This window comes from Dermacentor andersoni, chromosome 5 (genome assembly GCF_023375885.2).
Source record: "Dermacentor andersoni chromosome 5, qqDerAnde1_hic_scaffold, whole genome shotgun sequence".
In the NCBI taxonomy this organism is placed as follows: domain Eukaryota; kingdom Metazoa; phylum Arthropoda; class Arachnida; order Ixodida; family Ixodidae; genus Dermacentor; species Dermacentor andersoni.
This window is the reverse complement of record NC_092818.1, coordinates 80372195-80383820: the sequence shown is the minus strand read 5'-3', so window position 1 is coordinate 80383820 and position 11626 is coordinate 80372195. Positions and strand designations below refer to the sequence as shown.

Below are 11626 nucleotides of genomic sequence, written 5' to 3'. Positions count from 1 at the left end.
TAAATCCTTACCACTCGCGGGTACGTCGAGTTCCGTGCGCTTGCAGAGCAAATTACGGTCAGAAAAACGCAAAATATGGCGCAATGTTAGTTACAATGAAACGATGTGAGCAACATTACTAAACAGTAGCGTAAACTTGCAGTGAGAAGTACACTCTAAAAACTAGGAAGGGTATCGCAGGAGTGAAGCTGCCGGTTCACTCTTCAAAGCGTCGTTTTACTCTCGCAAAATGTCGAGGAGAGTGAAATGCATTGTTCACTCTGTCACCAAGGAGAGAGTGAAATGTGCTTTTCACTCTCCCCTTCAGAGAGAGAGAGTGAAAAGACTCTTGCGGCAATAGAAAAGAGAGACTTTTGCGGCAATAGAAAACAAAACGTAGCGTAATCTTCTGCTTCAACTGTAGGTGGCTGGCCCCGAACATGGCAATGTATCATTCATGCACGCTGAGCAAAGAACACATCGTTTTGCTTCTAAGAGAATAGGCCGCCTCAGTTCAAAGGAACGCGTAGCGAGCGCTCTACTTTTTCACTCGGAGTGGCTCCGCCGCGCGCGCGCGCGCTCAAGATCGCGGAACAACACAGCAGCGGAGAAAGTAGATCCGTCCGCCAAGCAGCGCAGCAGCAGCAAAGGCCAGCCAAGAGAGATCGTATATCAGCCATCTCGCGTCGCCACGAAAACACGACAGTCGTTCGTCATGCCTTGGATATAACAGCAAATCCTCCACGGTAAGTGAATTCTAACTTAGGTGCACATTGTCCGTATATGTCATGCTATCGCCAGGAAGTCGTCGCTGCGCTTAGCCGACGCGATTGACAAAGGACTAGGCATACGCGCTGTGTCTCTCGATGTCAATCGAAAAAGCCAGTCGTCGCGATAACTGCATGCGATTTTATCACTTTGCCGTCGTCCGTAAGATCTTTAAAAATCGCAAACGCTGCCAGAACTATGGTATGTTCAATAAGACGCCAGGCGAGAGGACGCTTGAAGTGGTTAGTTCACCAGCCCGTGATTCCGAGCCTATGCGGTGCGTGATTAGCGTGCGTTTTGTGTGTTTGAATTTATTCAGTTTGGCAGTCTACTGTGTACGGAACGCTGTTGAACTAAGGAATCACATAATAGAAGGCGTCATTTTGCTGGCAGCATGCTTTTTTTTTATAAGTAAACCGCGCGCTTGACGGTGTCTCGCGCAGGGGGAATCTGCGACCACTGAAGTTACGTGCAGCACCAGTGCTAGTTAGAAACTTTGCCGCAGGCATTCAGCTGCATGCTGCAAGAGGTCAGTTGGGCGCGTTATCTTGAACTTACTGAAAACGCATGAGGAATCCATGTTTTATGCTGAAAAAAGTATAAACCCCATATAAGCGATCTTGCGCGCGGCAGCTACAAGCGACGCGACGGAGATGGCTGTCGCGTTCGCTCATCGCCTACAAGTCGTACTCCGTGCGAGCGACGATTTTGAGCGACGCCTCCCCGGTGTTGCCGGCATGAGGGCTGCAGTCACGCGTGACGCGTGCTTTAGTAATTTACGTGGATGTATTTTACTATAAAAAGTAGCATAAAATATTTCCGGAGGTCTTGCAGTACGTTCTTATCCTTGCACGTATAAAAATTGAATCATTTGCTCGTTCCGCGCGACAATCGGTAGTATTTGAGCGATGTATGTACATCCAGTTCCGGCTTCGCGCTATTGGCTAGTCGCTCATAGCACTTCAGGGCGACGAGCGACGATTTCTAGATTTCCAGAACTGAGCCATCTGTTCAAGCGACGGCCCGTTTTGTCGCTCGAAGCCGTCGCTCGTCGCCGTCGCGCACTAAATCGCTCTCACAGTGTTTATCCCTAAGACTGAACTATTTTTGCTCATGTTGAAATGGTGTGATTATAGGTCTGGTTTTGTCTCCTGTTGAGGTTTTCGTGCACGGTGCGAAACTGAAAGGATGCTTATGTCTACGAACTCGGTGAATTGTCGAGCAGCTAGTTACGCATCGGCATCGAATATAACGGCTGCTGTGTGGAATTACAATTGCGGGGGCGCTTTGCATACGCTTATTGTTTTGGACATGCCTGTGCATTTGCTAATATGAGTTGGCGTGTCAGAGTTATGTCATATGAACAGCTAAATCAGCCTTCCTCTGGGGGTTACAAGCGTAATGTGTGCATTTGGCTATAGCATGGCAGATCAAGATGTGTTTATCGCTTGAATATTTTTAGTAGAGAAAAAATATCAAAATAAAATGTTGCTTTAATTCCGTGTTACCAGTCTGTCGTACACAGAACAATAGGTTGGTGTAATAAACTAATAACTGCGGTTTAACTGCAACTTTTACATGCCTACAAGAATCTAAAATGCTAGATTTCAAACTGCAGCAGTAGTCGGGTCTGTCAAAAATGAACTCCATTGCGCACCTCATGCATGAAAATAAGTTCATGCCTTTTAGTAAGCTTAGATGCAGGCCGCAGTGAACTTGTTAGTATTGAAATGTGGGTAAGCTTGCCATAACAAGCCTTGTTGCCCTTTTTTATAGGCAAATCCATATATCCATTGAGCTGAAGGACAATATTTTCATCCCTACTGAGCATCATGTTTGCAGCTATAATCCTCAAATTATGGCTTCAGCAGTGGCACAACCAGGGATGGTGCGGGGGGGGGGCACACTGGGCACGTGCTTAGGATGTGTCACAAGTGGTGTTTGCGATACACCAGACTCACGACAGATCTATGACGTCTGAAAATGACCAATATTCTATTCATTAGCAGGAGTATTCTAACATTCATGAAAAACAAGGATGAACTGTGGTTTATTTGTTTTTTTGCTTAAATCTAAAAATTGAAGTTAGTTTAGCAGTTGACTGTTGCAGTCATTTGGATGTTTTGCATGCATTTCACTAGGAAGACTAAGAGCTAAGACTTTTTTATTGCCATGGCCTTGACTGTCTTGATGTTTTGCACCATGCCCTTGTGTTGACTTTTGCATACGATATTTTTCAGGCACCCGCTTTATATAACGCAAGAAGGCAGCTGCAAGGACACGAGGATGTGAAAGAGCCAGTGCAGCGCGACTTCACGTAGTGCAGAGGAGCCAATGCCAAAAAATCAAAATACATTGGCATGTTATTTGGACAAGAAAACTAGTATGTGGGTATATTGGGTGTACCATTTGACCAAATGTCAACAAAATCAAGATACAGTATGTTACACGAAGATGAAAATTCTCACGTGCTCCAGGCAGTCATCTTAACATGGTATATTTATGTAATGTCTCTGATTGGAAAGTCAAATCAAGTATGCTCTCTGGAGACAAACACATAGCAGCAAGTGTCATTGAAAAGTTAAAAATGCGTTTTAAGAAAGCTGATTAGTTCTGAGAAGTGACTGCTTTTTGTCTTGCCTCTCAACAGATATATCCATGTGATAAAAAAATAGTGGTACAATGAAATTGCATATTTGCTTAGCGACATGATACATACTTGCAATGAGCACGGTGCCTGTGTTTACTATAAAAAGCAACAGCCCATGCTTGGTTAGGTTAGGCCCACTACAACATGCAGGCATGGGTGATTGGCGCTTTTTTTATTTCTGTGTCGTGAGGTTTATTGACGTGCGTATAGGTGCAGTGGCACGCAGTATGGCTAGTACAAAAAAAAGGGGGGGGGGCAGATATATGTAGCTCACTGTACACGACACAGGGCAAAGGAAATCCGTGTTCAGCAACTAAGTTAAATGCCATGTACATAAATTTTACAACGCTACTCGTTCGAAGCGCGCACAGGTGCATATTGAAGAAAAGTTTCCAGGGTAGATAATTTAGTTCGTAATTTACACTAATTTTGCTCTAACCACGAGACATAATAATTTGAATATACTGCACGGAAAAACCTAGAGCGAATTAAATTGTGTGTCAGCTTCGTGTGTATACATATAGTCTTTCCTATGCATTAGGTTTTTGCGTAATGCATTAACAGTTGACAGCCTATCTTATGATGTGTACTCTGTTTACATTACAGTTGTTTATTAGTTTACTCGTTTGTTTTGCGACTGATGAAATGCCGGCATATATATATTTTCAACATTTGACATAACCCTGTATGTTTTGCAGGGAGAACCCAGGACGTGCATTTCTCAGCACCCAGTCAACTGCCAAAAGTGACTCAAACACAGGCCACCAGTAAGTGGACATCAGTTGCAATTTCACATTATGCAGTTGGCGGCTGCCTTGTACGGAGGCTTTTTTTTTTAATGAGATGGTGATGTCGTTCTAATGTACATTTTGACCACAAAGGTGCGATCATGTCTCACAGAGGCATATATGGTTGCTATTCTCTGCAAGGGACGTGTTCTCGTGTCCGTGAAGCATTTGTGTTTGGCAGTATTGTCGCCCAATGAGTCGGATATAAACACTAACTCGCCACTGCCGGCAAGTAGTTGCGAGAACTGCATTATGACGCTGTAAAGTTATTTCATTAATTCGAAGGAAAGTTTTGCAGCAGGAAAAAAGGTTGCTATTCCAGGTAAACATGTCTTTTTCTCACAGGTTATTTAGCCAAACTGTGGATGCATGAAATTCGTGACTTATGAATAGATTTTAATTTATTCTTTTAGTAATGCTTCTAAAAGAGACTAGGAATAGCATGTGACTACCTCTGCAATCAGCAGACCATACATTTACAGTCATAAGTGGCAGTTCCATGCAGTCTCGCACTTTATATAACCTTTCCTTTCAGCAACATTGGAACTGGTGGCTGCGTTTTCAGAAGGAGAAGTGCACTTGACACTGTATATGTATGTGAATTCGGTTTTCTTTGTATGTGTCGGCTCACTGACAAACAATGCAAAAATCTGTTGTACCATGAGCCTGACGACGCCTTCTGCTGCTAGAAATGCGGCACTTCGTATTTTATAGTACTGCATGACATTTAAATCAAAGCTACCACATAAAATGATCAAGAAAACTAACCGCTGTTATAGCTGTTTTCCTCAAAGAACTCTTGTCCTTTATGGGCTGTGTTAATCTGAGCTCTCCACCGATGTTTCAGTAGTATTATCCCTTAGTGAGTGAGAGATTGGGGGCAATTAATCGTGTTAGTGTTTAAGTGGTGACCTAATTATGTGCATTTGTTCCAACAAAGTTGTCTAGATTACTTTATTGTGTAGTGTAAAGCTTATGAAACCATCAGCAACTACTGAGTTGCTAACACGCATATGGATTTGTCACTATACAGGTGGAACTCGGCTGTACCACTGCAGTGCTGCGGAAATTGCCTTCACCAGCGGCTTTGCAACAGCTGTTTCGCAGCATGTCGGTATGTGTTAATTTATAATTATGTTGGTATGCGCTAGTATTATGGACCACTGCTACTCTGTATTGTGACAGATCCATATGATAAGGGATGTAATGGGCACAGCGAAAACCTTCGAATTTTTTACTATGGTGCATAAACAGGCTCTCCTTTTCGTCACTGGAGCAGGAGAGAAGGGCATGCAGGCACTCCTGAATGTACATATATTTCAAAACATGAGAGAGACATATACACACACACACACACAATTAAACTAAAGGCAGGGACGTTCCATCTTTCATCTTGAATTGAATTGTGCAGCGCAAAAATACAACACAGACCACAGAGAAGCACACATGTTAACAGGTTTGATACACACGTTAGTTCAACAGATTTGATACTTCAAGTGTGCTATTTTACACAAGGGGGAAGGGAAAGGGGAGAAAATCTGAAAAAAAAGTGGAGTGGAAAAAAAGGAATCGTGCCAAAAAGCATGAGAAGCATCGCGCAGCTAGGATCACCAGCAGGACATCTAAAAAGCACTCTGATAAAATTACATACAGGACAACCTTACGTATAGTTTGTTTCAATCAACTCAGATCACATGCAGCCATTACTGCAATCAAGTTGTTTCCTTATGTCATATGAGGGAATGATGTGGGCCCAAAAACTGTTTAGAGCTGAAGGATTATGTTCCATTCTAGCCTCATTGCCTGCTTTTTTATCATATTGTTATCAGCTGCTTATGTTAGGGACAAAAAGTAAGAGTACGAACTGTTTCCCGATTCGCCATTCCACACAACATGTCTTTGTGACTATATGTACATGCAGATGATCCATAGTTGAAAAATATTCAGTACAGTAGAATCTCATTACAAGATGCACTTGGTTGTAAGAGACATCTGAAAATGGTTTGGTTGGTTTTCCTATGTTTGCCACGTTAACAATACTGTATACAAGAGACACCTTTGTGACTAAGGATGACTTTTTAAGTATTCACTACTTCGAAGGGACACAACCCAGACACATTCACTTTGTGCACCTTGTGTGCTCCGAAGGGCGTAAAGATCACGCAATCCTTACACAAGTCAATCGCGCATGTCTCTTTTAGCATGAACCAGAAAAGGAGGGCAACGAGGACAGTGCAGGGCAGAAAGTGTCGGCAGTTGAAGCTGACGAGCGTCTAAGAGCACCTCAAAGGTACTGCGAGCAACAAGGCTTGCAAAGTGAAGTGTTTAAATTCCAGAAGTTGGGAAGGAAGCTAACACAATCTACAGTCACTAAAAAGCTGTGAATGTCTTCTTTAAAGGGCCCCTAAACCACCGAGGTTGAAATTTAGTTGCGGTGTTGCAGTTCTACACAATAAGGCAATGAACAGGTAGCCAGGAGAATTTTTCGAAACGGTGCAGTAATAGTGGAGCTACGTGTGTTTGATTATCGAAAAGTAGTCCCCACTCATTTTACTCTTTCATCTGGTACACGCCATATGGACAGTATCGTCTTTTCCTTGCCTATTACACCTCCAAATGTTACGGGACAGGCCAACATCAACGAGCTCTGTTGCTGCCGCGCTGGCCCGTCGTCCTGCGAGGGGTGGCGCTAATACAACGGAACTGTATGGTGACTCGTGTTGAAGAGCCTCATAGGGAGACCCTTCTGTTGGCGTTTCTGTTCTTTGCCCCCATTGGCTGCCCACAATGGCATCGCGCGCAACGCGACGAGGAAGGAGTGTGTGTATTTGCTTGCAGGCCTTGCTGGCAGTCGTACACTTTCGTTCGACCAATCGACAGCACCGGAAACTGGTGACATCATCAGAGACAGCCTGGTGACGTCAGGACAAACTGGGGGGTGCAGGATAGGTCCAGAGAGGCGCACGGGGTCATTTTCTTCATATTGTGGTGCTCCGGCAGTGCTACGCACTCTGGCATTTGGCTTCGTCGATCGTTACGGCATTCTGATTTCGATACGCGTGTTTACTTGAAATGTTAAAAAAATGTCGAGAAGTGGTTTAGGGGCCCTTTAAGCCACCCTGAGCATTTATTCCTTCAGATATATCAAAATATACTTTAGTGATGATGCATAATAAAGTGATCTAGTCTGGCTCCTCAGTGTCTCAAAATTTTTGGTTTCGAGAGACATGTTTCCCGTGCCTCTTGAATATCTTCTGATGAGGCTTTACTGTAATATACACAAACAATTGTGCAACTCCTCCTGCAAGTATTATTCATTAAGCCCGGTCACTTATGTGCAAAGTTTGTGGTTAAGTCTTGATGTCCGTACTGTTTAGAGCTATGTTTATTAATTCATGCTGTTCTTATTGGTTCTTCGATGCAGGAGACAATGCCTACGAAATTATTGGCCCTGATCATGAGAGCCCTCAAGGGGCAAACAACATCTCTGTTGCAGAAGTGAGCCCGATACCACTTGGAAGTTACCATGACAGATGACACGGCAGCAATAGATACAGAGACTGCCATGTCTACTGCAGCTGCAACAGTGTACGAGGCAAGCAGCAGCACGTCAGCATCAGCAGCAGTGTCAGAAGGAACCACACCAGGCCTGGTAGAGCAACATGTGTGCTATCACTGACTTTTTTTGTAGTGGATACAACTCATTTGCTCAACATACAAAAGCTTTTCACCACGACTGTGAGCCAGTGTTATTGTGCAGCAAGTGCAAGACTAAGTTAGGTGTTATACCACAGTACAAGCATCACTTTAATATATGCAAATGCAAACATATTACAGTTGTTGCCTCCCCAGCCAGCCCACATAGTGACAACAATGTGGAACACATGGTGGGACACACCTCTCCCCCATTACAAGATAGTAGAGACTGTCAGTGTTGTTGCTAGATTGACTGGTCTTTGTAGGCAACTAGAAGGACAACACAGGTGTCATAAGATTGTTGTTGATGTTGTTGTTGAAGAGGTAAAAAAGAAGTTTGATGCAGCTGAAGTGCCAACTGATTTTGAGCAAATCAAAAGCAACCACCTGAGAAAGCAACACTATCGAAATTTGGGTATCTATGTGCCGCCAACTCTGGTAAGAATGGCATAGGACAGAAGTGTGTTGAAAATCACACAGACACTGCTGTTGCATCACTGGCCACAGTGAGCAGCGACTTGTAGGGCAAGAGAGTCAACTGAAACTAACATTATGATACAGTGTCATGCTCCCATGTGACCACTTTTCAAGTTATTTTGCAAGATGCAGCTCAACCTCCAGAAACGAGACTGCAACTTGTCTGTAAAAAAGCTTTCACAAAAAATTATTCATAACACTATTAACATAGCAGTATCTTTTTTTTTTTGTGTCGGTTCGAGGTTCCCGGCTGTCCATTAATGCAAAGATTGAGGAAAAAAAGAACATGTGTCGTACTTACACCTTTTTAACAAGTACGAGGGGGACAGAACTTTTCTAGTCATGCATCTTCATCATACTATCAAGTTTTTAAATGCCTTTTATGATTAATATCACCAGTTATATCTGAGTGCATTGTATGCATGTAGCAGGTGTAAAATCAGGTCAGTTGGATCAGATGCCTTATCTGCAAGCGAGCCCTATATTCAAGAAATTTGAATTAAAATAGTTACGTTAGAGACGCAGTCTTTCAGCCCTTTATTGCCTGTGGTTTAAGCATTGCTCAATACTTTTGTGGGTGGCAATTTCAACTGGCACAGCACTGCGCTTTGCCACAGTCACATTTGTCTTCAAAGCGGTGTTTACCATTTGTGTTGATCTGTTTGTGTATGCATAGAGCAAGTTTTTAATTTATATTTTTCTGCATTCTTGTGCTTGCACTAAGCTTGTATAAGGCAGTTACAAAATGTGCGTCACTATAACGAACTGTTCTGTTGAGCTTACACTTGCAAATAATCGTGTTCAGATGGCCGCACTTCTATGCGGGTGCACTGCTAGCTTTGTGTATGTTCTCATGTTTGTATAAAGCTTATATAAGCTAGTTAGAAAATGTATGTCACTAAGCATTGTGATATTCTTTAAAGAACTGCTTTGTTGGTTTTACACCTGTGAGTAATAGTACTCGGGTGGCACTAGTCATGTGTAGGTACACAGGGAGCATTTGTATACATTATGCTCATGTAAAGCAGTTACAAAGTGTATGTCACTAATTACTGTGATATTTGTTGAATTGCTGTGAAGGTTTTACACATGTGAATAATAGTGGTCAGGACACAGTACTTGCGGTGTATAGTTGAATTTATACACTGCCAAGACATGGGCTGTATACGTACCAAAAGAAATGTATGTCATTATATTGTTGTGATTATTACTGTTTGGATTTTATTAAACTGTAATAAAATTGTTTCTTGTATCTATTGAGGTATGGAAATTTGTCATGCAACCAAACTGAGGACCTGAACTTGTGCATACAAATAAACAGCTAATTTAAGAGTATACTGCTCATATTCTGCTAAACCAGTTTAACAAATCTTGTACTACAATGCTGGAAAAATGACAGAGCTGACTCGGATGTACAGAAAAAGTTCTGCGTTGGCTGAAGGACTGCCCCACACTGGTGTTCGTAATGTTGCGTTTATTGGAGTAGAACAGAAAGTGCACTTCTATTAAAAATGCGACAGTCGTTGCAGAAACATAAGGCAGACGAGCGGATGTGGCACATTTTTTCAGGGCCCTCCATGCCTACTACTGCATTTCTAGTCTTCCTGTGCTCTGCGTATAAGCCCCTGTTCAGCCAAGGTTTTTACTCCATGACAGTTGTTCTACTGGGTTCGTAGCAATATTGAAGAAAAAAATTCAATGGTTTTCAACGACTTTCGAGGCCCCGACACAGTAACTACAAGGACCTCGTGCAATGTGTGTAGTAGTTTCGACAGGCAATAACTTGTTCAAGAACACCGTTAACTTTAATGCAAACTAAAGAAAACAAAACAAATCGCATTTCAGTGATTTCAAACATTTGAAAGACTGCTAATTTGCCTTTCACCGCCCACCACTAAACGCACACAAGGAAGCATTTCAAGAAAGCGCTCAAAGTTTTTCTGCAATAGCACAATTAACTACTTGGACCTGCAACATTTGCAGTTTTTGAATACTGTTTGGTTTGACAGTGTATGTGATGTCATCTGTTGCCTCAGCTTTTCTCACCATCAAATAAGCAATAGTCATTTCTAATTTCTTTTTATTGTGTCTGTCGCTCTCAATTTACTCTTCACGGCTTCTCTTCGAATGCCTCAACTGTTGAGCTTCCTGCTTCTGCTCCTCCAAGCACATTTGTCGCCGGTTCCATGTGAATAAAACTGGTATCTGCAGCTCCTTTGTAATTTCAACTTTAAGGATGTCGCTTTCCTTCTATTACCTCCAGAGACAATTTTCTGTGACATGCGAAAGTGTCACAGAAGGGAAAAAAAGCGCTTGGCAATGTCTGCTAAGTCTAGCCAAGTGTACAAGTTTAAGGACTTTCCAGTACTTCTAAAAATTCAAGGGTTTTCAATGCCTTGAAAATGGCATTCTAGAAATAAAGGATTTTCAAGGATCGCTACAAACCCTGGATTCTAGCACCTAAATAATTTTACAAGCTTATTTTGGCATGGAGTTAGGAAATTCATGCTTTCTAGCTAACGCTGCACTATCTCTGTACAGTGAAGCCACGAGAGCGCAACTATTTTGGAGTAAAGAAAAATACTGAAAGCTTTTAATACCACTCTTCTGTTTTTCTATGGAGCTTCGTATTGCCTAGTTAAGTTTACGAATGTGCCTGGTTTTGGCGGGCGTTTCTTCGACATTTTCTGGAAGAAGCAGATGTCTAGCCCCCGTATTCAGAAATGTATCTTAATACAAAGCTCATGTTTGACTTGATATAAACGACGCCTGGTGCGAACGTCCCCCAAGACGCTCACTGCCTTTCTTTTGGTGCGTTCACGACTTGCGTCGTTTAGATCAAGTCAAGCATGGGCTTCAAGTTATGATGCATTTCTGCATATGGGGGTAAGCGTGCACAATTCCGGGCAACGCACTGTGCCATTGACACTGAGAGAAAACGGGGAAAACAGAGTTAACCACTTATGCTCCTAAACTTTCGCGTACCTGTGGTGTGCGTGTATCGTGGAAGAAGAAACAGCGCAAACACAAGGACGAAAAAAAGCATCAACCATACCAGCGCTTCGTGGTGTGGCATGTTTTTGCGTCGTCCTTGTGTTGCGCTGTTTCTTCTAAAATGCTCAACCAACTAGCCGGCAAGTCCATCCTGTGCATATATAAATTGAACACACGCATGAGTGTAGATGGTCTTCGAAGCTTTTAGAACGAGCACTGCCACAGGATACGAGCAGTGCACGCGTAACAAGTGGACACATTAGTCATTTAAACA

General features: G+C 42.7%; 1 protein-coding gene across 1 annotated transcript; it reads left to right on the top strand.

The window, feature by feature from the left end:
* The first annotated feature begins 640 nt into the window (after nt 1-640).
* LOC129385019 (uncharacterized) lies at nt 641-9618 on the top strand. Its single transcript, XM_055070815.2, has 5 exons — nt 641-725; nt 2988-3130; nt 4096-4164; nt 5219-5299; nt 7610-9618. Exons 2-5 carry the CDS (start codon nt 3082-3084, stop codon nt 7720-7722), a joined length of 312 nt encoding a protein of 103 aa, XP_054926790.1. The 5' UTR covers nt 641-725; nt 2988-3081; the 3' UTR covers nt 7723-9618.
* The last annotated feature ends 2008 nt before the right edge of the window (nt 9619-11626 follow it).